Genomic DNA, 25,564 nt, shown 5'->3' on the forward strand with positions numbered 1-25,564 from the left:
CCAAGTGTGCTGTTTGCTTTGCACTCAGGCTCCGTACCCGGGGCTGACCCTGTCCTCACTGCAGACTAAAGCAGTGTTGATTCCTTTCCGTGCCCTTCGGGGATGCGCGCTGGTGACGTTTTCTCGGCGACGCCCCGCCTCGCAGCAGAGCCGCTGAAGGAGCGCCCCGAGGTTGCACGCGCCGGCCGGAAGCGGCTACCGAGCAATTTGTTGGGAGGGGCGGGGGCGGCCAAGCGCGCATGCTCTGGCGGGGCGGGGCCGCGGCGGGGCGGAGCCTCTGGGCCCTCCAGTCGGCGAGCAGCGCGGGGCCGGGGCGGGGCCGGAGCGCGCGGGAAGCGCAGGCCGGGCTGCAGGGCCGTCTCGGCGCTGCGCAATGGCCGTCCCGCTGCCCGGCTACTCGCCCAGCTTCAAGAGGCCGCCCGAGATCGTGCGGCTCCGCCGGAAAAGGTCTCGGAGCCACGGCGCAGCCGTGCGTTCCGCGCTGCCGGAGCCCACGCCCCGCCGCGCCGCGCTGGCGGCCGGGCTGCCCCTGCGCCCCTTCCCGACCGCGGGCGGCAGAGGCGGCGCCGCCGCGGCCGTGCCCCGCAGAAACCCTTTCGCCCGCCTGGACAACCGGCCGCGGGTCGCCGACGAGGCCCGCGAGGAGCCGTCCCGTGGTCCGCAGGGAGCTCCGGCCTCGGTGAGTCTCCGCGCGGGGCGGCCGGGGCTCAGCGGTGGGAATGGGCGCGAACAGCCGCCGCAGCCCGGTGTCCTGAGGTGGGGGCGGGGGCCTCGAAGCCACACGGGAAGGTGGCTGGAAAAGTCCTCGGAACACCCCATCCTGCAAGGCGGCTCGCGTGGGCCGGCACTAGAATCTGCCTTCTCACCATCCTTCCGTTCAGTCGGGCACTGGAAATGACTGTGGACGTGGAGGACTGTTGAGGATGCAGGGGTCAGAATTGACAAGTGTTGATCATCAGTTATTAAACGTGTCGGTCTGGCCTTTCCTCCCCTTTTGATTAGTCCAGCACACTGAAGTGAAACAAACGTTGGTAGTCTATGGATTTGAGCCCCCACTCTCCTGAGAGACCGGTGTGCCAGGTGAGGCCTGACGTATTTAAAGCAAGTTCCCTCACCGCTTAAGTTTTAAAAGGACAACTTTTTTTTAACCTCAGCTTTTAGATTCTAATGGAGAAAATAATTTGCTGTGGAAGGAAGCGTCTCATGAAAGAACTGTCACCGAACTGTCCCAGGTACTTTTCCCAGCTACGTTATTGTGTGTGCCAGAGTTGTGTATGTGGAGGCCAGTCCCTCCACCGTGTGGGTACCAGGGTTGAACTCAGGTAGTCAGTCAGTCAAGCTCAGAGGCATGCGCCTCTAACTGCTGAGCCCTCTTGATGGCCTAGCCCAGGTAATACTTCTTAAATACATTCTTAGAATGTATTTTCTAAGAAACGCACTTCTCAGTAGCATTTTGCTTGAAAAATTAGTTTCAATAACAAATTGGAAGTCCGGGGCTACCTTGGTTTGTAAAATGCTTGCCTAGTATGCAGGGACCTCTGGGTTGCATCCCCAGCGTCACACGTAACAGGGTGAGAAGGAAGGCTTGTCAGAAGTTTGAGATCATGCTCAGTACACAGATATTTGAGATCTGGAACACATGAGACCCTGTCTCCAAAACGAAAGCAGAACCGTGGGCAATCATTTCCGTACAGGTGTTGTGAGAATAGGTGTGGGCTGTGGGGCCAAAGCTGCCGATGCTTCCTTCCTGCATGTGGAGCACACTGGGCCTCCACAGTTAGGACAGATACCGTGTGCCCCAGTGGGGACAGGCTCGAAGAGGTCACAAGAGCCGTTCTGGCTTTCACACAGTCTTCCGCAGGCAGTCCCCTGGAAGATACTTTACTACGATGTTCCTTGAGGGAATCCTTACGATGTGGAGAATATGGACTTGAACAGCAGCTTGACTGTAGTCTCCCTTTTTTTTTTTTTTTTTCAACTTCAGGAAAACCTACCAATGTTGCTTAACCTGAAGGAGGAGCTTGATCGTGCTCGCAGTGATTCAGGGGCTTACAAGATACTTTTTAAATACTGGGAGCATTTCTCCTTTGTGGTCTGTAGTACTAGATAGAACTGTAAAAACTAGCAAGTGAACTGGGACCCTGCAGCAGCGCCCCGCTGAACTCTAAAAGTTAGCTCGTTCACTCCCTGGGTTCTCTCCTTCCGGGCAAACCCCGAGGCTCAGTGGCCTGAGACGTCTCGAGGTGGCTTGGTTTGCCTCCTTCAGACTTGTCAGGTGGAATGTATTTTTAGTGTTAGGCCATTTGTGAGTTTTGACATTTAGTGAGTAACTAGGATCTTTGTAGTGAAAGAATTTTCTGGAAGTTCTAATTTTTGTGTTCTTTGTTTTCTAAGAGTCAGCATGTATCATTCTCTGAATCAGATACGACTTCTTCAGAAGGTACTGAGTTACCTGCGGACTGGAGTATTAAAACCCGACTCCTTTTCACCTCTTCTCAACCCTTTTCCTGGGCAGATCATTTGAAAGCACAGGAAGAAGCCCAAGGTCTTATCCAGCATTGTAGGGCAGCAGAAGTTACTTTACCCCAGAGTATACAGGTAATGAATGCCCGAAATGAAGTGTGTGTGTGTGTGTGTGTGTGTGTGTGTATGTGCGCGCGTGTGCGTGTGCTCGCACGCGCGGTTGGAACAGGATTTCTGTGAGCTTGGAGCTCACATGTTTTAGCTAGCCTGCTGGGCAGCAAGCCCCAGTGCTCCTCCTGTCTCTACCTCCTCAGTGCTAGGGTTACAGGTATTCACAGGAAATCCAAACTTAGGTTCTTTTAACCGCTGAGCCTCACCCCAGCGCATTAGTCTGTTAGTGTTTCAGACTGAATGTAGAAGGATCTGCCCCTAACATCCACACGCTGCTTTCTGTTAAGCTGGTCTTCTGACAGGTATAGACTGCAAAAGCTGACAGTCATCTCTCCAAAGGGTCCATCAGGGGTACAGACAGGCAGTGTTTTATCCAAACCATCCTTTTGTAAGGCTTTTGAGAAAACATCAAAAGCTATTGAGTTACAATAGCTGATGACTTTTTACTGAGTTTTCTTACCTAGGACATACTCTGGGGTTTTTTTGGGGGGGTTTGTTGTTGATGATGTTGTTGTTTTTCCTCCAGACAAGGTCTCACTTTGTAGCTCTGGCTTTCTTGGAACTCACTCTGTAGATCAGGCTGACCTCAAACTCACAGACATCAGCCTGCCTCTGCCTCTCGAGTGCTGGGATTAAAGTGTATGTCACTACACCCAGCCGTACTCTGGTTCTTAATACATTGAAGAATTCATGAGTTCTGGGATGATCTCAGAGTAATTTAATTACCGTGAAGCAGCTCATCAACACAAACTAGGTTGTAAAGGTTTACCTGAAATAGAACTTGAGACATATTTCTCAATAACTCAAGATGACTTGTAGTTCACACTTACCCAGGTTTACTACTTTTGAGACTGTTTTCCTAGGGGGAGGATCCTCTTCCCTGGCAGTTAATTTGGTGCTCTCCTATGGGAAGAGCATGAGTACTCCCTACATGCACATCCCTCCTCCCGTCATCTGAATGCCTCAGGAAAGGCAGAGACAGAATGTCCTGTCTCTGTATATGTGCTCTTTCTGATGAATAGTTCAACACACTGTTTGCTGTCCAGAAAGCAAAGATCGGCTGCATTTTAACCTCTGTGACAGTTGCTAATATTTCCTTATAAAAAGTATTAAAATTCTTAAGACTGTGAACTAGAAAGATGGCTCAGTGGTTAAGGGAACCTACTGCTCTTCCAGAGAACCCATCTTCAAAATGTAGGCACACATACAATTAAAAATAAAAATCTTGTCGGGCAGTGGTGGCACAAGCCTTTAATCCCAGCACTCGGAACCCAGGCGGATCTCTGAGTTCGAGGCCAGCCTGGTCTACAGAGTGAGTTCCAGAACAGCCAGAGCTGTTACACAGAGAAACCCTGTCTGGAAAAACAAAAATAAAAAATTTTCTGCAGGGAGGGAGTGTTTGAGACAAGCTCTCTCTACGTAGCCCTGGCTTTCCTGGGGCTCACTATATAGACCAGGCTGGCTTCACAGAGATCTATCTGCCTTCCTCCCAAGTACTGGAATTAAAGGTGTTCTGCCACTGCTCCCAACTCATCTTCTAAAATACTGGATTATATGATATGTCAGTGATATCAGTGTCTCCAATGAACTTTTATCTTTCTGCTGAGTAAAATCCCCACTCTCCCCCTGGAATTTAGGGTCCCAGACTCTGCACTGAGTTGCGTTGTGCCTTCCAGCAGACTCTTGTCTACTGGCTCCACCCTGCCTTTTCGTGGCTGCCGCTGTTCCCTCGCATTGGAGCTGATAGGAAAATGGCGGGAAAGTCAAGCCCATGGTCACACGATGAGACTCTGCAGCATACTTTAATGAGTGACTGGTAAGATCAGTGGAGAAGTGTGTGCATTCCAGAGGATTCTCTAGGATGTGGGTGATATGGGAAGGACTAATGGTAAATGGCTCTGTGTGTTTCTGGACTTTGTCAGACACTGTCAGTAATGGATTGAATTCACTCACATTTTTTCCCGACTTCATCACTATCAAATGTCTAGTGTCTGTCATGGATAAATAGATAAGCCTAAGTCCGCAGTGTTGCTTCCTGTCAGTTGATGGCTTTTTTCATCAGAAGTTGCTCAGAGTTTGCAACTAGTTACCAGTTTTGCTTGAAAGAGCACCTGGTTCCATCCACACCGTGCTAAAGAGTGAGTCCTCTGCAGTTGCAGTCGTCCTCTAAGGCAAAGGTAGATGCATTTGAACCTCCGCAGTTGCAGTCCTCTAAGGCAAAGGTAGATGCATTTGAACCTCCACAGTTGCAGTCCTCTAAAGCAAAGGTAGATGCATTTGAACCTCCGCAGTCATCCTCTAAGGCAAAGGTAGATGCATTTGAACCTCTGCAGTTGCAGTCCTCTAAAGCAAAGGTAGATGCATTTGAACCTCCGCAGTTGCAGTCCTCTAAAGCAAGCCTCACAACTGCAGAAACTCCATTCAAGTATTCGAAAAGTTTATGTTAGGATTTTATCTACTTGTCAAGCTAAGTTATGCAGAATTAAGTTTAAAGTATTTTCACACCTGAAAAATTTCTTTTGCTTCACAGGTCTGTGAGTTTTACTTCCTTGTATAATCTGTTGAAGACAAAGCTTTGCCCCTTTTTCTACGTTTGTACCTATCAGTTTACTGTCCTGTTCCGGGCAGCAGGATTAGCAGGAAGTGACGTGGTCACAGCACTCATATCTCCTACAACTAGAGGTTTAAGAGAAGCTATGAAAAATGAAGGTAATGGTTTAGGATTAAAGTTGAGAATCCCTCAAATGCTGGACTTTAGGGACTAGAGAGATGGCTGCTCTTACAGAATACCTGGGATCGGGGTTAGGGAGTTAGCTCAGTGGTAGAGCGCTTGCTAGGCCCTGGGTTTGGTCCTCATCTCTGAAAAAAAAAAAAGAATACCTGGGATCGATTCCCAGCACCCACATGATGGCTAAAACCTGTCTGTAACTCCAGGTCCAGGGGATCCAGTGCCCTCTGCTGGCCTCTAAGCACCAGGCACAGTGGTACGCAGACATAAGCACCTATACACATAAAATAAGATAGATATATGTATTTGGTTTTTTCAAGACAGGGTTTCTCTGTGTAGTTTTGATGCCTGTCCTGAAACTCGCTCTGTAGACCAGGCTGGGACTCGAACTCACAGAGATCCGCCTGCCTCTGCCTCCCAAGTGCTGGGATTAAAGGCTTGCACCACCACTGCCCAGCAAAATAAGGTATTTTAAAAATACTTTGAATTGTCTCTTACTAATTGGTTATCAATATTATTTTAAGAGATGTAGTGCATTTTTTCAGAGTTGTTTTTTTCTTTCTTCCTGTTGGTAAAAGGGTCTCTCAAATGTAGCTGGAAGTTGATTGTGTTCCTTTTCTTTTCTTTTTTTTTTTTTATTGGTTTTTTGAGACAAGGTTTCTCTGTAGCTTTGGAGCCTGTCCTGGACTAGCTCTTTAGACCAGGCTGGCCTCAAACTCACAGAGATCCACCTGCCTCTGCCTCCCAAGTGCTGAGATTACAGGCGTGTGCTACCACCGCCCTGCTGTGTTCCTTTTCTTACCTCTAAAGTAAAGTCACTGTCTTATTGAATATATTTTGCTTTTTAAAACATTTTTACATTTATATCTTATTTTGTGTGCATGTGTGTGTTTCTGTGGGCATACACACACCGTGTCACACATGTGGAGGTTAGAGTAACAATCATTTCTGCCACCATAGGAGTTCCAGGACATGAACTTAGGTGTCTTAAGACTTGGCAGAGTCCTCCTACTGAAGCATCTCACCAGTTCTAGATTCTCTGAGAGTTCACATTATCTAACCTCCCCCTTTAATAATTGTGAAGCCGGATTAGCCTGTCAGCTAGTGGGTCAGCAGAGGGAGGGAAGGGTAGAGACAAGACCCTTCAATAGAAAACGTCATCTGGATACCCCAATAGTGGGACACTGGTTAATTGAAGAAAGCCGAGTTAGTTTTCTTTTCTGATGCAGGTATTGAATTTTCTCTGCCTTTGCTAGAAGAAAGTGGCTGTAAGAAGAAAGTACGAGAAGCAAACCTGGAGTACGAGGAGTATGTGATTACATAACCTTTTACCTTTTCACTAATTTCTGAGTTCCTAAAAGCACCCACTCTGGGAATGTGTGCCTCTAACCAGCGGTTTCCTAGGGAGCAAGCGGCCAGCGATGAAGATGAAGAGGAGAGCTTGTCTTGGCTGGAAGAGATAGGTGTGCAAGATCAAATTAAAAAGCCAGACACGATCTCTATCAAGCTGTATCCTTTCTGTTGTTAAGAACCTCAATGGAGTTACTGGTTTAACACTGAAGTAAAGACAGTTCATGTTGGTCATGTACAAAGTGTTTGTTGGTTTCTATCTGCCACATTCAGATGGCCAGCATTTCATTCAAACTTGTGAAATGGGACAAGGAGCCCCCGGGCATCTGGAATCCAGGCAGCTATCTGCACTGATGTGGGGTTGTAGCTGGAGTTTTCCTGCCTGGCCCACAGTCAGGATAAATCTCTCACACCTGCCAGTCCCACAGCCTCTCAGACCCAACCAAGTAAACACAGAGACTTATGTTGCTTTCAAACTGTATGGCCGTGGCAGGCTTCTTGCTAACTGTTCTTACAGCTTCAATTAATCTATTTCCATTAATCTATACCTTGCCACATGGCTCGTGGCTTACCGGCATCTTCACAAGCTGTTTCTCTTCGTGGCGGCTGGCAGTGTCTCTCTGACTCAGCCTTCCACTTCCCAGCTTTATTCTCCTCCTTGCCCCGCCTATACTTCCTGCCAATCAGTGTTTTATTGATTAATTAGCAACACATTTGCCATACATCCCACAGCATGGGGTTTTTGTTTTTTTGCTCTTTCCTTGATTGTCATTTTTCAGACTGAGAGAAAAACATGAAGTACAAGTGGATCACAGGCCTGAGTCTGTCGTGCTGGTGAAAGGACTCAACACTTTCACATTGCTCAATTTTTTGATCAACTGCAAGAGCTTAGTTGCCACCTCGGGTGCACAGGCAGGCCTCCCTCCAACCCTTTTATCCCCAGTAGCCTTTCGAGGTGCCTCAATGCAAATGCTGAAGGTGAGCAAACGCCTCCTTCCCCTGCAGTCCAGTTCTTAGAGTTCCACTCTTTAAAGAGGCGCTCTGGACTTCTGTTCTTGGTTTGCGTTTAGAAAGACCAGGCTCTTTGTATTGCTCTGGCTGTCCTGGAACTGGCTACATAGACCACTCTGGTCTTAAGCCCTCAGAGATCCACTTGCCTCTGCCTCCTGAGTGTTGGAATTAAAGGCATGCGCCACCATGCCTAGCTCAAATTTTTAATTTTTAAAAAATAATTTTAGGCAGGGCCTGGAGAGATGGCTCAGTGTTCAAGAGCACTTGCTGTTGTTGCAGAGGACCCAAGTTCGGTTCCCAGCACCAACATGGTGGCTCTCAGCCATTAGTAAGTCCAGTTCCAAGGTGTCTGATGGCCTTCTTACCCCTACAGGTATCAGGCACAATGTGATGGCCACACCTTCAATCCCAGTACTTCAGAGGCAGAGGCAAGCAGATCCTCAATGAGTTTGGAGATAGCCAAGGCTACATAGTGAGAACCTGTCTCAAAAAAAAAGTTATACACATAAATCTTTGAAAATGTCTAATTGTTCTACCATACTATGGACTTTGTTTTTCAGCACTTAGATTGAACCAGGAGTTTGGGGCATATTGGCAAACATTGTATGCTGTGCTACATTCCCAGTGGTTTTATTTTTGCTTTCTCCATTAAAAATAAAAATTACTTGAGATCTCCTGCGCTACATGAAACCCTGTCTCAAAATACATATGCATTTTACATATATACGTGAAAACACAGGAATTATGTCAGCTCCCTTTTACTTGTTTGCCTCTAAGACAGGGTCCCATAAGCCTCAATCTCACTGTGGTGGAGGATGACCCTGAATTCTTGGCCCTCCTGGCATCCCCTCCCAAGGGCCAGAATTACAGGCGTGAGCCACTGTGTTCAGTGACCCTTGTGATTTTTTTTTCCCCCATACTGGATAAATTGTAACTGGTAACAAAACATTTGAGGGTTCACATCCTCCCTTGTCATTTAAGAAAAAGTTCTTTAATCCCATCTCATGTATGTGCCAATGCAATCACATATCCAAAAATAGTGACATTTCTCAAAAATGGGGAATTGAAGCAACATGTAAAGTATTATGTTGTAGTCTTAGGAAACAAAAGTAGTTCCTGTTTCTTATCAGAAGAAATCCCAAATAAAAATATACTGAACACATCTTCAGCTAAGGGACAAAGTGAGGTATGATCCTAATTGTCTTTTTCTTTCAATTTTCTGAAGGCACGAAGCATTAATGTCAAGACACACGCTCTTTCTGGATACAGAGATCAGTTTAGTTTAGAGATCACAGGTCCCATCATGCCTCATGCTCTGCATTCTGTGACCATGCTACTCCGATCTTCACAAAGAGGGTCCTTCTCTGCTGGGATGTATGCACATGAGCCTACTGCTGTATTCAATGTCTGCCTGCCACTGGATACAGACCTGCATAGAGTAAGTAGACTCAGTTGTAGCTTGTATTCGCTTGCTGGGAAAAAGGTCACTTGTGATAGACCAAATTTATATCAAGTTAGAAAGCAAGTCATGAATTAAGGAATTCAAGCAATAGTAAAAAATTCCAAAACCTAAAAAGTACTAACTGCCCTCACAACTGAGTTTAGTAATGCCTGATTCCTCTGTAGTTTATGGAAACACAATTTACTACAGCTTTTTTTTTCTTCTATGTGTATGCTATTTGCAGTTTTGCGTGGGTTTAGACACACCAGTGGGGAGTGCTTACACACAGGGAAGCCTGGGGTTGATGACTTGTACTGCATCCCTCTTCCACCTTATTCATCAAGGCAGGGTCTTTTAATCAAACCAGAGTACACTCACATGGCTAGTCTTACCAGCTGGCTTGCTGCAAACTCCATCTTCAGAGGCTGGAATTACAGGTGTTCCACGTCTGCCCAGCATCTCTGGTTGTCACTTGCATAGCAAGTGCTCAAGTACTGAACTATCTCCCAGGCCTACGTAACTCATTTCCTTGGAAGTCTAACCATCTTTAGACTTTGTAAAGAAAATTTAAGTTTTTGGGTTTGGTTTTGTTTTGTTTTTTTAAGATGTATATATTTATTATGTATAGTGTTCTGCCTGCATTTGTCCATGTGGGCCAGAAGAGGGCACCAGATCTCACTATAGATGGTTGTGAGCCACCATATGGTTGCTGGAAATTGAACTCAGGTCCTCTGGAAGAGTAGCCAGTGCCCTTAACCTCTGAGCCATCTCTCTAGCCCAGTTTAACAGTTCTTCATTGACCTGGTACCTGTCACATTTAATAGACTTACTAGTTTTTACTAAAAATAAATAAGATTCTATTAGTTTTTTCAAACTATAGAAATTATTAGGATCAACTTGTAGCCATGATTTTATGAAGTGAATGAGCCATTTATTTGCCTGTCTTTATGGTGATTATTAAAAACTCAGTGTTGAAGAACTAATGTGTTTATGGATGTGGATTTGTATTTCTGCAGAAAGTTGATCATAAGGACCTTGCTAATTGTGGGCTGCACCCCAAAACCCTGGAGCAGCTCAGTCAAATACCATTGCTGGGGAAGTCATCCTTACGGAATGTGGAAATGAGTGACTACATCTTTAATTGGAGATCCTGAACACCAAAGTAAGCCTAAAGGGAAACTGAGGAAAAGCTTCCTAGCAAGGAAGGAAATTGACGATTCTTAGGCCTCTGCCTCTTAAAAGTTCATTTTGGAAGAATATATTTTAAAATACTGAAATGTTTCTAAACATGAACTTTTTACATTAACTTTTATTACATGCATTAGCATTAGGTTTAAAAATCAACATTTTGCTTTTATTATTTTCATACATTTTTCAGATCTGAAGATGTAAGCTGTTTCCTTAAACCTCAGATAACTTGAATGAGAATTCTATATCCCTTCAACTTAATTGTAACCTGAGTAGAAACCTGAATTAAAAGTGTTTCATTACAAATGAGAAATTGAGATTCCCTGTATATAGCATTACTTCATTTAGAGTGATGGTAGGAAAGTATCTGGTGGACCTTAGACCAGCAACAGGTTCTGTGGAGACACGACTGCAAAGCTGACTGCTGATGCCTCCATGCCGGCATTGTCTCTAATTCTAGTTCCTCTTCTCAGGACACTCATGTTCTGTCAGACCCTAGGGTATTTTGTACCTAAGTGTTGGTCAGTCGTGGCAACTTAGTACTCAGTATGCTTCAGGTAGTCTGTGTGTTTGCATGTGTGTATAAAATTCAGCATTTTTAAATAAACGTGCATAGAAGTCACAAGTATTGGGTAACAAATAGTAGTACTTAAGTTATATGTGTTGCATAAAGCCAGAGAATAAGACACCACATTTATTCCAGAGAAGGTTGTATTTGGGCCTTAAGCTTTTGAAAATAAAGTTTAGAGACATAGCATATGAATACCACTGTAATACACATGAATATTCTATCAGACCCTAAAAAATTAACATAAACTTAAACTTTCTCATAGTCAACAAAATAGTGGCTAGTTGCCAATTTTTATTAGATAAGTTGGTTACAGCATTTTTATTATTTACGTCTATCTAGGTGTAGCTGAAATTCAAAATGCACATCAAAGTAAAACTATATCACAACTCAAGCCATACTAAATATGTACTTGGCCTCTGAAGTAAAATTCTAGTTGGACTTCCATTTTGACTCCCTTCTTATGACCCAAGTGGCTTTAATGGGAATGCAGTATTTAGTGCTGATCATGACACAACATATCACTTTCTTTTCATAACCTCTACAAAAATTTAAGGGGAGATGGTGGCATTAGCCCTGTGGAACAGATCTTGCTTCATTACCTTAATAACACTGGCCCAGTATCTGTCCAGCAGAACCCATTGTGAAATAGTACAAGGTGCACAGCCCTTCACTGATTACAGGCAAGTGTTACAGCAGCCTAGCCATAGGAAGGGGAGTTACATCATAGTACAAAATACAGTATAAAAGCGTTATTTAACATTCCACACTGAATATTACTGATGCCTTCAAACAGTTGTTTTGATGTTAGCCACTTAAACAAATACATCACTAAGGTAAACAATATAAACATACCAAAACCCTGTATGGTTAAATACAATTTCCATGGTACAAAAACCAAAGCCTGGAGATGTTTGTACAGATTGCTTTTTATACACAATGTCTTAAATTGTGAAATATTTACAACATTAAGGAGGAAATACATTGTGATGCAGAGTAAAATTATCTGAAATGATTAATATAAAACCTCAATCTATCTACGTGAGGCACTCCTGAAGCAAGTGGCATTAGCCATGAGGTCCTTTGGTACAAGGCCCATTGCTTGAAGAACCACAGTAGCTGCTGTGGCTTTAGCATGCTTCTTATTAGGGCTGGCAAAGCTGGGCTGGTAAGCGCTTCCATTTATCAATACCTATTCAAGAAAAACATACAATTGGGCTGGTAAGGGCTTCCATTTCTCAATACCTATTCAAGAAAAACATACAATAAGAACAGCATCAAACTTTAATATCTATTAGCTTTGTACTTTTTCACTAAATTCTAAAATTAATTTATAAATTATAAACCCCAAATTATATAAAAATTAATCTCAGCCCAGAAACAGTAAATGATTTAAAGGAAACTGCAACGTAAGTGCAGGTCTCCACATTTAAAAATAAAAAGCACTAATAAAAATATTAGTTACCCCCACCTTCCCCTAGAAAATACCAAATGTTAGCCAGAATTTGCCCATGCCCGCCCTCCCTCCCCTTTAATTTTCTAAAAGACCATTTATTTATACATTAAAGTCCCCTTTTAAGTTTAAAAACCCATTTTACCCACACACATGCACATCTGTAACCCACCCACAGATACAGCCCACTTTAGTTGTATCACACTTATCCCTTAACCCTCTAATTAGTATGTAAGTTTATATTTACCCTAAAGAGAAAATGTTTGCGATGATCAGGGCCACTATCATGGACCAAGAGAAATTCAGGTGGTTGCCACCTTCTTTTATTACAGATTTCCATCAAGGCAGACACAGGATGTTTGCCTGTAGAGAGAAAAACAACTAGTTATAAGATTTCCACCAACTTTGCAACAACTTGTGGCTTCAAGGTGTGGGTGAGGGGGGCAAGAAGAACTCAGCAGGCTTTGTTCTCACCTGACAAGTCTTTCATTGCAGCAGAGAAGTTCCCGGACCTCTTTTGTGCTCTCTCTCCTACTGCAACAAGACCTTTAAAAGAAAGCCAAATTTATAAGATTATTATTTTTTTTTATTGTAATAGATGGGAAAAACACCTCCCACTGCTGAAACCTTCATGCCTTCAAATAAAATACTCGGTAGATTTATATCAAAAGGGACTTTCTGTTTTCCCACTTCAGTACATAATTTTTTACTGTATACTCATACCAATGAAAACATACTTAAGGGGCTAGGGAAGCAACTCAGTCACAAAGCACTGCCGTAATAAGCATCTGAGCCTCAGCCCCACTTTTGAAAGCCATCTGTGTTGGCACACACTTGTAACTCCAGCATTGGGGCTTTACTGGCCATCCAGCATATCAATCATTTGGTGGGCTCCAGGCCAGTGAGACCCTGTTTCAAAACTCAAGGTGGATGGTGCCTGAGGAATACCACAGGATATTGACCTTTAACCTCCATGTAAGTGCACACAATGTGTGAGCACTCAAGAGAAGTGTCACGTAACTGTCAGCATCTGTCTTTTTTTTCCTACAAGTTTAAAAAAAGTTGGCTACTAACTGCAAGTAACTTTACAAATTCATCTTTTAAATTAGGTTATAAAGTTAATAAGAGTTTGATCCCCACAAAACAAAGGCATACACAGTGAAAAAGGAAGTGCCCCAATGATGAGCCCATTTATCATAGGAAATAACTTGATTTCTTAACAAATGTAACCCCCTCCCTATAGAAATTTACTACATAGAAATTAGTTAGTAATGCTGTAAACCCCCAAACGGTGCTTTTCCCACTTTCCATGTGTCGTTAAACAACAAACTTCTCAGCCACTCCATTGTTAGTATATAAATCTCCCTCAAACCTGTTCTAGGAAACAACCACTATCTGAAAATCCACACATTATGTTGAGTAACTTCAATGTGGAGGCTCCCTAGAATTATACAATATTAATTGGATTCACAGAAAAGTCTATTTTCACACCCACTGAAATTTGTTGAACTTCAAAATAAATCCAGTGTCTAAAATTCAGGCCTGGTAGCACATGCCTGTAATCCAAGAGTGTGAGAAGTCTTTGTTTTGTTTTTTCTAAAATAGGATTTCTCTGTGTGGCTTTGGCTGTCCTGGGGCTCACTATATAGAACAGGCTGGTCACAGAAATCTGCCTGCCTCTGCCTCCAGAGTGCTTGAATAAAGGCTGTTTTTGTTGTTGTTGATAGAGTTTCTTTGCATAGCCATGGCTGTCCTAGACCTTGCTCTGTAAACTAGGCTGGCCTCAAACTTAAAAAGAGACCTGCCTGCCTCTGCTGGAATCAAAGGCATGCACCACCACACTTGGCCCCTATCTTAAAAGATTAAGCCTACTTAAACAAGTAATATGAGCTACCAACCTGTTGTGATTCTACTTTGAATGTTACTAGCTAGCTGTAAACTTTAGTTACTATGTGCACATTTCTAAAAGAGCTACCAGCAGTAACAATTCCGAGGAGCCCAAACAGGAGGGTAATGAAGAAGTAATATTGCTGACCACAGCTAATCTATGCTTTAACCTACAACACAAATACTAAACTTTAAAAAGATAAGCAAAAATGGTTTATGGAGTAGAAACTAATAGGAAATTAAGAAACTATGTAAAGTGTCTAAGAAGGATGTGAGGGAAAAAAGAAAATCACACCTTAGAAATAAAGACAAACAAATGAGCCAAGGACAGTGAGGATGCAGGCCTGTAATTCAAGATCTCATGAGACAAGGCAAGAAGATCACTGGAAGTTCAAGGCCAGACAAGACCCAGCAAGATCTTGTCTCAAAAGACAACCAAACAAGCCTGACAGATGGCTCGGTTAGGAACACCAACCAGTCCTCTTTTGAGAGGACCCTGATTCCATGCATCCCTGCAGCTCACAACCATCTGTAACTTTAGTCCCTCTGCTGGGCTTTATGGGCACTGGACATATATAAGCTGCAAAATCATACATGCAGACCAAACATCCACATACATAAATCATTTTAAAAAATAAAACAGACAACCAAACAATGGACCAGGATGATGCTTCCACAGGTAAGGGTGCCTGCCATGCCTATACCCACAAACCATAAATAAATGTAGCAAGAAAAAAAAGAGAAAAGGGGGGGGGGGGCGTGTGGTGGTCTCCATTAAGAACAAAAGAAATTTTTTTCTTAAATTTATTCAAAACTCACACAGGTTTTCATAATAACTAACACAATGCAAGTTGTCATTTCAAAGTTCAAACTTGTATCTTCATTAATAGAAATCAGCTGCTATGTGTGAAAAATGTGTTAAAGGTTTCTCTAGCCAAGAGCTGTTCATTATTTGTCTCCAGTTCATGGTCACTAGGACCAAAATAAGGTCAACAATAAGTTAACACGACTCAACCCATTTTACCAGGTCGAAATTTCAGAAAGACTTACCTTTCCGGTCTGTCTTAAAGTCAACGAGAATGGGCTCCTTATTCCCTTCTTTGTTCTTGCCTAGCCCTTCTCCTTCTCTCCAGCCCATTTTTCTCATCAAGACAGCACCCATTCCTCCAGTTACTGGGGCTGCTCTTAAGAACTGATCCTATCCAAAGAAAAAAGGGAAGAGGCCCCCATTTTACAGTTAGAACTGAACTACAAAGTGAATGGTAACTTAAGAAAAAGAAATCTTACTTTACTTCTAGATCTGAAGTAGCATTAAATTTAAATTCTTCTTCTATGCTCAATACACTCTGTAGCATATGTTCTAATGATAATTACCAACAATTTGAAAGTCAAATGGCAATTTTAACACTCGCCCCTTGGTGCCCCCCTCCAAAAAAAAAAAACCAACAAAAGAGCCACTCCTGTTTCCGTCCACTATTTAGGTTCACTGGTATCTCTTCTTAGCTTGCAAAATAAAAAGAAGGCAATGTTAAAACAGTCAATATTAGGATCTCAGGTATACCTCGTTTATGAATAAAGCCTAGAAATTATTTTAGAATAGTTTGCACACTGAAGAAGCATACAGTTGTCATCCAGTTTTCTTCCCCATTCTACTATAAAGCAAGTATCAAATTTTTACTTAGAAAATCCCTATGAAAGAGTAAATTTACATGTAGTAAGTTGAAAATAAGTACATAAAATACCCTGAGTATACCAAATTTGAATTCTTGTAAAACCTGGCTTGATGTTAAAAGACTTAAAAAACTCCTTAAATGTTTACATACCTAGGCCTCGGTAGCAGCAGTGTTGTGAATAGTACGGCTGGCACTGACCGGGGCAAGAAGACAGCTACAAGGATTTGGCCCTGAAACAAGTTTCCATACAGAGGGGTGAAAGTTCACAGGTTATTCTGTGAACAATCATCTCTCTCGTATCCAACCCACTGAACCATAATTTCCATCAAAGCAGCAAACCACTTAATGTCCTAAGCTGTACAACTGTGTGCATTAGCACGGTCAGCAGTCTTGGATGTTCCAGCTGAGAAATGTCCAGTGCCTCTTTAAAAAGGTATCAATGCACTATGAATTCTGCTGTTGATCTATGTGGGTTTTTTTTTTCCTTTTTAATTGAAGCATCTCTAAACTGTTTTATTTCCAATTATTACAACATTTTAGGCTAATGTTCTCTGCCAAATATATACCATGTCATTACAGAAAGTCAAATGTTTGGTAGCTCAGCAAGCAAGTATGCATTACTTTTCCTTCTATCAGTAAGTTGATACTTAAAAGTGATGTTTTTACACTGCAGTAGAATATATAAGCTTTGTTTCCCAGCTTTATAATTAAATGTTGGGGAGAAAACATTCCAGTGACATGTGACTAGACATTAAGTTCAACAAGGTGCTCTGATGGAAGGAGGCAGCTGTGGAGGTAAAAACATACCCCTGGTTCAGTTCCTTATTTGGTGCAGGCCATGCATTGTGGACGTATAAAGAGAAAAGTTAGCTGATGCTGGGGTATCAACTGCCTTGATGCTACACACCTAGAGTGACTCTACTTACTTCCAGGTTCGTCTCCCTCTTTTCCAGGAAACTCCTAAAAAAAAGGCAACTGTACAGACAGAGTACAATAGAAATCCCCAGTAGCCCAATTTTCCAATACTGTTTGCTGTTATATTAGCATCTACCCCTTTATCCAATGTAAAAATCTGTCTTAATCTAGTGAGACCACAATAACCAACATTTTTATGAAATCAAATCCCAAATCATTTGAGAAAATAAAGGCCCTTTAAAATCAATTAACTTTTTAAATGTTTTACTGATAAATGAGTATATCAATGAAATATTCCTCTTAATCTAAAAGTATTCTAAAAAAGAACTAAAGAACACAGAGGGTATTGGTTGGTGTTTCCCTATGGTTTTTAATACAGGACAGTGCTGGACCAAATGGCCATTTCCATATTTCCCAAACAGAATTAATGGGTATAGATAGTACTTATGATAAATACCAATGACATTTTCAGTTGCCAAATGACTTCTAAATGTACCGGCCTATCTACTTTAATAAAATAATGCTCCTCTGGTTTTCATTAAGCAGATATTCTCCAGCAATTCGTTACATAAGATCATTTTCCTATGAGAGTTAATTTCTTCTATAAAGTAAAGCTTAGTCTGATGAACACATAACTTATCAAAATAATTTGCTTCCCAGATTATATTCTACATAAAATGTACAGCAAAATCATTTTAAAGGTTCTAGTAAACATTAGTACTTAAGTACATAGGGAGCCACTTGACTAAGTGAAGACTCACCTTGGAAATTCACTTATGTTTATCTGCTCTTTATACATAAACACAGAGCAGCACATTTCACAGTAGAAAACCTTCCAGAAGCTTCTACCTGGCAATGCACATGAACTATTACAAGCATAAACATTCAAAAACACTTCATGTCTAACTTCCTGCAATCCCAAGCACTGAGCTTCAAGACAGATGAGTGAAGCAGGACTGAACGTGTAGCTCTGGACAACTTGCTTGTCCCATGTCCCAAAAAAGTAAACTCGTAATCCTTCCCACTAAGATGAGAGCTATTTTTTAACTATTTTATAATTTATACCAAGTATTACTATATAAAATGAATCCAATCATTAAAAATACTGCTAGCTTATCCCCTTTTTCCAAAACCAATGCCTAGGTACATACTCGTGCAACTATTTAACAGGAAAAAGGCAAGCACAATGAAGATGTGCGATACCTTATATTAATTTGTTAATAAGAGAATCACAGGTAATGCTTGCTATAAAACTGTTCAAAGCAACCAAAATTTTATTTTTTGAAAAATCCACCTCACCCATGACTAGCACTCATTCCAATTCTACAGGTAATAGGTACCCATCACATCACTGATTACCACTGTCTGAGGCTTTGATATGAACCTGTCTCCCACACCACGTGACACTTGGGAGACAGAAATTCCAAGGAATTACTTGCCCACGATCACACAAGGAGTCAGGAGTACAGCAGGACAAAGAAACCTTCCCCATCCAAGAGACCACGCAGCCTCCCAGTTCAGCACTGCTGTTTGTTGCCAGTACTCCTGAAACAAATTTCTCATCACCCATCCAACCAAACCACAGCCCTTCACCAGATGTCATGTCTTCAGAAAGCCCCCCTTTAACCACCTAAGACTCCCCCAACAATGAGGTAGCCGTAGGTAGAGTTGACAAATCTCATTGCAGGAATCTGAGATCGGGTGCACCTACATCTTCGTAGCATGAGATGTCCGTCCTCTCCCTTGATTTTAGGTCTTATATATCCTGTTTTTTCATGAAGTCAGTGGTTCTCAAATTGAGCCTGTGGATCACCAGAGGCCACCAGAACCTAAATGGTGGTCCACAGATAGTTATCTCCAGCCCATCCCACCCACCTACCCCCCTTCACAACTGCCCACCCCACATTCCAGCCACCCTCCAGCCCCCTTCCAGTCCCATGGCAAGTTTACCACATGCAGTATTAATTAGGGCCTCCCAACCGCTTAATTGCATCTAATAGCTGACCACCATATAGGGACCTGGGGCTAGAATTCATAAAGGAAGGTAGGAGCAAAGGTACTCATAAGCGGGTGCAGGCAGTAATGAGAGGACAAGGATAGAGGAATGGAATATTAGGGTGGCAAAGGGCTCTTAGGGGTAGTGATCCACCAAAACTAAACCTGTAATAAAGTATCCCGTGATGAAAATGTTTGAGAACCACTGCTCTGAAATGATTAGGTTAGTAGTCCAACAGGAACTGCGGAATATTCTGAACAGCACCTGGTACAGTTAGCATTCAAAACAGTTAAGCAAAACCACCCCCACTAAAACCAACAGCAAAAAATATGAAAAACAACCACCTCCAGATATAAAGTGAGTAGCTATTGAGCCGAATGTATGCATTTGGTATTGTGTCAGGATTTCAGCCCATCTTCAGTGTCCATCCTGGAGCATACACATAGCAAACTTACTCCGGAACTTAGGTTAGTCACTTGCCTCTGCATTTTTAATGTATGATTATCAAAAAAAAAAAAAAATTAGCTTTGTATTTTTTGATAGTCTGTGTACCTTTTTAATCCAGGCTTGGGCACCAGTATTAGCCAGCTGTTCCTGTGTCAGGACTTGCACTCCCGTACTTCCTGTGAACTGCCCAGGGATAGAGTTCAACTGAGCCCAGGCATCAATCTGAAGAAAAAGAAGCCATCTTCATTAAGTAAAATTACTGATCTGATGAAAAGTGCCACACTGGTGGTTTAATTCACTGAGGAGAAACGGTTTGGTTCCTAAAATAGCCAAATAATGATATATTTAAAGTTCAATGTTTTCCCAAGTCTTCCAGTTTTACAGCATTCAGTGAAATCTACTAATGCAGAAGAAGGTATGAAGTTCATGTCTCTGTCTAAAACTATCACTGTAATACTCATTCTTTAAAATATCAGATATTATGAAAAATGTATGGCCAAAGATCTTTGCCTTTGACATTTGACCTCTCATACAAATGCCTTTAAAAATGTCATGACAGATCTTTGACTGATTCCTGTTAAATAATAATCTGTATATTATATCCAAGGGATAATGTAGAAAATGGTCAAAAACAGAAAAAGTAGACCATATCACTCATCAACACCTACTGTGCTATAGACAGAATCAGGTGTCTTTCATATTGCATTTAATGCAATGTTGCTTCTTACCTAAACTGTTCCTACATAGATTTAGCATAAAATGAAAAGCTGTTTCCTTCCTGTTCAAAGCAGACTCTGGATTCATTATTATTTGGGTATGAACCCCAATTCCACTTACTAGTTGTGGGCGTCAGCTGACTACTGTTGTAGCTCAGTTTGCTTAGCTGAAACATGGAGAATAATAGTAGTACTACATGGAGTTGTTCTAGGCACTTATATGCACATCAGACTATAAACTCTGAGAGCAGGACATATTTTCTGTTTTGTTCTCAATAAATAGTTCTTGCCATAGTATACAATAAACATTTTCTTCATTATTAGGTTTAAGTCATTTTTATTTAAAGTAAGTCAGTTACTAAGACAGAACAAAGTAAAACAAGTATCAAGTATGAAACAGCATGTATAGTCTTTGAGTCCAGTCCCAACTAACACAACCGAAAATGATAATGGTTCCTTACAACCAGTGTTGTAATGAATCAGCCATTTAGATATAGTGAAATTCTTATTTAAAATTAAAAAAGCCACATACCCGTTCTTGAGCTCGATTTAACATACTCATGGCTTCAAGGTCAAATGCATTCTCACTGAGTCTCTTCTGAGCAAGTGCCCGTTCACTCATTGCTGTTGAGATGTCCACAGGCTAAGAAAGAAAACATAGATAATTATCCCAAATTACCAGAGTCCCCTAATTCTCTCGGGTGCTTCTATATCTTTAGATGCTACATGTAAAAAAATAAACCACAGTCTATGTATTAAGAATCTTGGAAAATGAGAAGATTCGAAAGGCAAAGAGGGCACTCCTGGAAAATAGAAGACAATTAAGGTAAGTTAGTTATCAAGTATTCAGAGGCAGAACTCAGTCCAAATTCTGATTTCATCAGTGTATTTTCTACAGTATCAACCTAAAACTGTTGAGTTTCATTATGAACTCATTATCGGTAGCCTTTAGATAGATTGTAGTTTTGAATGGCTATAAATATTGTATTATGCTATGCTCTTTTATCAGTTCACCTTACTCTACTTGATTATTAGCGTAACTTCCAGGAGTAGTAAGCAATGTCTGTGGATAAGCAAGCAGACCACCACTAGAGTCAACATGGCTTTTTACTCATCAGCAGGTTTCACAAAAGCACAGTTGGGCATGGATATGCTTTGCTCCTACAAACCCAGAATCTTAAAAAATTGTATTTAATATACAGCTATTTTGAATGTACATATATTTATTACCATAATCTAGAAATAACACTGATTTTTAAAAGTGTTTAAGTCCTCCCCCAAAAATCCTATCGTCTACCTTTGAAAACTTAGGCTAAGGTCTCATGAGGCACTTGTAGTTGAGTAGTCAGCACGTGAGGGAAGTCACCAGCATCCCAGATCTCTTAGACAATGAAAGCACAGCCTCTTGTGCTAAGCAGATGACATCATTACAGCAGATTCTCAGCTGTCAGGTTTAAGGGCTAAACCACAGAATGAAAACTAGTATCATTTAACATACTAGTGTTTTCCAGCTGTTCTGCACAACAAATTTTTTATAAAGTGTTTATCTCATAGAAGGACTTACTGTTTTCACATACATGGGTTCTGCATGGATATTGCAAACATATATCAGTAAAACAGCTTTTTTTTTTAAATAAATAGAAGCTAGCAATAATTTCACTGTGTACTGTGTATAATTCTTACAAAAATAAATCTATATACCAAAGCTTCAGGAGTAATAATGTATAAGGACTAAGTGTCCTTTTCCCAACTTCAAATTCACTTATATATTATTCTAAGTTATCTTGATTAAAATTGTCCAAGACTCCTTTGACTAAATCATTAAAAAAAAGTATACTTTTCTGGCTTATAATGCAAAAAAGAAATTAAACATAATTTGTGCCTATTAGACTACTTAATGTCAGTGAAAGCTCTCACTTGCTTAGTTAACAGTATTATCCATGCTCTATTTATTCTTAAGGCCTACAAAAGTTAAGACAGCCTATGTAAAAGTCACACCAGAATACTACAGTCACCTTTTGCTTTTACTATTGACTTCTGGGACTCAAATCTGCTCCACGTGATTCCTGGGTCTTTCACTGTGAATATAGTTGTTTCAGACCAAAATTTCTATTTCCTAGGCCTACCTTGGATTTTATCTAAACTGTCTAGTGGAATTACCTTGTAGATATTTTTGTTTGTGTAGACCCACCAAACAACCAAATGAGACACACACAATCACATTAGCCTTCTTAGACTTTGTTTTCAGAGCAATCTGCAAACCTATGGGTGCTAAGTTAAGTTTTTATTCTTAAAAGACTAAATGCTGAAAGACCCTGGGGAAAATGTGTCTACTAATTCCAATCAGAACCTTCCAATTTTCAACATATAGTTCCAACTTTGTAGCCATAAAAATACACTTAGCTCCAAAAACTAAATCTAAGTAAAACAAAAAAATATAATTTATCCTTTACAGGCCTATTTACCTACCACATTTTTCTTGTAAACTTTATCAAGAAATAACCTAAATACTCTTTCTATTCCCCAAATGAAACTCCCTTAAGTCTCAGTACTATTTCATATTAATATTTACATATTAAATTTATACTACTTCTTATTAAATCTATGTCTCATTATAAAAGGCATGTTTAATATAATAATCTTGATGTTTAAAATAAATTACAACTATTTCCTAATACTTTACTTTTAAACATTTGCATATACTTTTCAACAGGCTCAGCAAATAAACAGGAAGTTTATACCAAAAATTTACTTAGGCTATTTTTAATGTGAAAATATACTCAAAATTGAGATAATTTAGATTATCTTAGGTTGGAATATAGCTCTGCTGGTTAATTCATATTATATGCTAAAACATAAAAGGTTAAGTTACTATAGTTCCCAAAGCATTAATATTCAAGGATCAGATCAAATGTTACATAGCTAATTAAAACACATAAAATACAACAGGTAGCTGGGCATAGTGGCACACAGCTGTAATCCCAGCATTTAGGAGGCAGAGGCACATGGATTTGGGCTAGCCTGAGCTAGAGAGAGAGACCCTGTCTTGGGAAAACACACACACAGTTAACACTTGGCATTTGAGAACTTTAGTGGTTGATGACTGCTTCATTGAAAAAAAATATTTTAAAATCTTAACCGGCCTTTCAAAAGAAAGAAATATGAGAAAGGTTCCAAGGTCTCCCTCTATAAACTAAGAAAGAGATTTTTTTTTAAAATCTGTAACACTATTGTCAATATCAACATGCTTTGTTTCTTTTCCACTGACACATGAACAGGTCAGTATGCTTCCCAGTATATAAAATACACATCTGCAAAGTGACTGAGTGGTGGCACTACTCTAGGTACTAGAGCAGAAATGCTGAACTCCTCTTGCCTAAAAGGAAAAAAATGTACACATGGTGTCCTCAATTACAATTCTCACATTAATTAAAAAAAAAAAAAAAAAAAAGCAATCCCATTTCTGTAATCCTTATGTAAAGCAGATTACAGCTCCTCTAAAGACTGCTGACATCAGGTCACCACATTTCATGTCCCGTAATCACACATAGATTCATTAAGTCCCTTCTACATACTTTGTACTTCAACTCATCCATTCACTCTACTCTCCCCTTTTGTGAAGCCCAGTGATTTCTATAAACAAAAAATGTATCTTAAGAATTTTACAGAATGTCAGTGATTGATAGAAAAGAGATAAAGGTAAGTGTGAAGGGCTAAATTGAATTATTTTCTACACAGGTGACTGCAGGTTATCTCAAAAGGCATGAAAGAAACTCTAATAAAACAGCTAAAGATAAAATATCCAGCCTATAAAGCATTAATAATACTTAACAAAAATTATTAAAATGCACCAGTTCATATGAAAAACAGCGTCAACTTCAAAAAGCAAAGGCACATTAACCTAGAACATCCCTAAGTCACTTTTTCAAATGAAATATGAATATTTTTATCATACAAAATTCTATACCATAATTGAGTTACTATAAAGGGATTAATATTTTTCTCCTTGTATGTAAGTATTTCAGAGAAATTCAAGGTTATCAGCCTATAAAAATCTAGGGAAAAGGAGAGTAAGTAACAAGGCTTGTACAATCTAGTAGTATTATAATTCAAGAACCTATGCTTTCACCCGGTTACAATTTCCATCCTTTTCCAAGAAGTTAGCTTTGATAAACTTCATAAGCTAAGAGTTTCCAATTTCAAGAGAATTTTAGCTATTAGAATGTAGACAGGAGCCAATAAACAAACCTAATACACTGCTTAAAGACTATAGTTATTACACCATTTGTGCATGTATACTACCTCTAATCTATCCAGGAGCCTTTGCTAACCTTAGTAAAGAACTGTCCTTGGCGACTGGTTTTTTTAACATTAATTCTCCAACTTTCTTTGTTTATAAATCAGATTCACACAAGTATCGTGAAAATTCTGTAGTCACTCTTTACTGAGGATGCTGCTGGCTGGTTTCTGGGAAGGAAGACGATGCTATGGCAGAGGGGAACACCATCTGATGAGTTGTTTTCCATAACATGGATTTACGCAGTTTCGTCCGTGTCATGTCAGCACACTCACGTGCAAGACAGTTGTGGGATTAGGGATGACAACAAGGATATTTAGCCCTTGTGAAGATAAATTCTGTCATCTTTGCTGAAATGTTTTATGGTCAAGACTGAAGATCAATAAACTTCAGTTATATTTATTAAAATTAAAACAAAAAAGGATTTTAAAAATACCTCACATTTACAAAAAAAAAATTTGCATTACTCTTAAAAATAAAAAAAAAAACTCATTTGAAGCCCCACTGAAACCAGAAGGGTCAGTGCTCCTCTGATAGGACATCAACTCTACAAATATAGTACACTTAGATGGTAATAAGTAACAAGCTGAGTAGTAGTAGTATCAATTGTCAGCCTTTCTTAGGCGTCTTTAACACTGCTTCAGAAATACATATATGAAAGCAAAACAATCGTGTCCTTTCCTAAAGTTTGGAATTCTTTTCATTAGTCTATACTCTGCAACTAGATCTTTAGATAAGGAGCTCAGGTCTCACTCTGCATTTATCTTCCCAGGAAACATTACGCTTTATTCATCTGACCCACTGGTAGGGCGTTCCCTTTGGTTCAGTGTTTCCGTCTTCTCTCAACACTGCCCGCTTAATTAGAATCTAACCTCTGGCGGGAGAAGAGGCTACAGCATCACTTCCAATGTTGAGACTGAAAATGGCAGTCATAAATTTTAAGTAAACTTTCTTGTTCAAAAAATATAATCAACATGCACTAAGCATTTTCCCCATGATTCAGCAGAAGCTAAAAATTATAATCATTTTCTCAAGAAAATGTCAGAATTCTATATTTCTAAGTCTTTGCTACATGGGAGATTCTCTCTGGCTATAGTCTTCCCAACTGTTCCCAACTGTTTAAATGATAATCTGTAATAAACTACTGAAAGCATATATATTGGGACATCTAATTCTGTACAGCCCTCACCTGGTTTATATCCGACTACTACAAGAAGATTAAGTTAGCTACAAATGTGCGCGTTAGCTCTCCCTCCTGAG

The 25,564-nt window shown here is 40.6% G+C and overlaps 2 protein-coding genes across 8 annotated transcripts in view; one reads left to right on the forward strand and one right to left on the reverse strand.

Annotated features, from left to right (window-relative positions):
* Positions 1-351: 351 nt before the first annotated feature.
* Donson (DNA replication fork stabilization factor DONSON) lies at positions 352-25,459 on the forward strand. Of its 5 annotated transcripts, XM_059277612.1 has the most exons (13): positions 352-679; positions 1,155-1,232; positions 2,395-2,440; positions 2,516-2,598; positions 4,272-4,450; positions 5,165-5,343; positions 6,592-6,670; positions 6,767-6,871; positions 7,492-7,690; positions 8,949-9,161; positions 10,181-10,326; positions 19,410-20,833; positions 24,412-25,459. In XM_059277612.1, the coding sequence occupies exons 1-11, from the start codon at positions 374-376 to the stop codon at positions 10,316-10,318; spliced, it is 1,605 nt and encodes a 534-aa protein (XP_059133595.1). In that variant the 5' UTR covers positions 352-373; the 3' UTR covers positions 10,319-10,326; positions 19,410-20,833; positions 24,412-25,459. The 5 variants fall into 5 exon arrangements, with proteins under 5 accessions (XP_059133595.1, XP_059133592.1, XP_059133593.1 ...); XM_059277609.1 differs by having other exon boundaries at positions 356-679; positions 2,395-2,598; XM_059277613.1 differs by lacking the exon at positions 352-679 and adding an exon at positions 705-1,080 and having other exon boundaries at positions 2,395-2,598.
* The window catches only part of Son (SON DNA and RNA binding protein), a 34,766-nt gene continuing 20,247 nt past the window's right edge, over positions 11,046-25,564 (reverse strand). Inside the window, exons 7-12 of one of the 3 annotated variants that reach the window (XM_059277603.1) lie at positions 20,540-20,650; positions 19,397-19,513; positions 15,311-15,458; positions 12,848-12,919; positions 12,621-12,736; positions 11,046-12,112 (exon numbers count right to left, since the gene is read on the reverse strand). In XM_059277603.1, the coding sequence (XP_059133586.1) occupies positions 11,954-12,112; positions 12,621-12,736; positions 12,848-12,919; positions 15,311-15,458; positions 19,397-19,513; positions 20,540-20,650 (723 nt within the window). In that variant the 3' untranslated portion in view covers positions 11,046-11,953. Of the gene's footprint in view, positions 12,166-12,620; positions 12,737-12,847; positions 12,920-15,310; positions 15,459-16,083; positions 16,164-19,396; positions 19,514-20,539; positions 20,651-25,564 lie in introns of those variants that run through there. The other 2 variants (XM_059277604.1, XM_059277605.1) reach the window with 2 other exon arrangements.

Source organism: Peromyscus eremicus, chromosome 12 (genome assembly GCF_949786415.1).
Source record: "Peromyscus eremicus chromosome 12, PerEre_H2_v1, whole genome shotgun sequence".
NCBI classification, from domain to species: Eukaryota; Metazoa; Chordata; class Mammalia; order Rodentia; family Cricetidae; genus Peromyscus; species Peromyscus eremicus.

Bases quoted from the DNA above. Each gene is read 5' to 3' on its own strand.
- Donson (XM_059277609.1), top strand. From the start codon at position 374: ATGGCCGTCCCGCTGCCCGGCTACTCGCCCAGCTTCAAGAGGCCGCCC. The intron at 680-1,154 runs GTGAGTCTCCGC...TTTTAACCTCAG, and splicing joins CGCAGGGAGCTCCGGCCTCG to CTTTTAGATTCTAATGGAGA. The intron at 4,451-5,164 runs GTAAGATCAGTG...TTTGCTTCACAG, and splicing joins CATACTTTAATGAGTGACTG to GTCTGTGAGTTTTACTTCCT.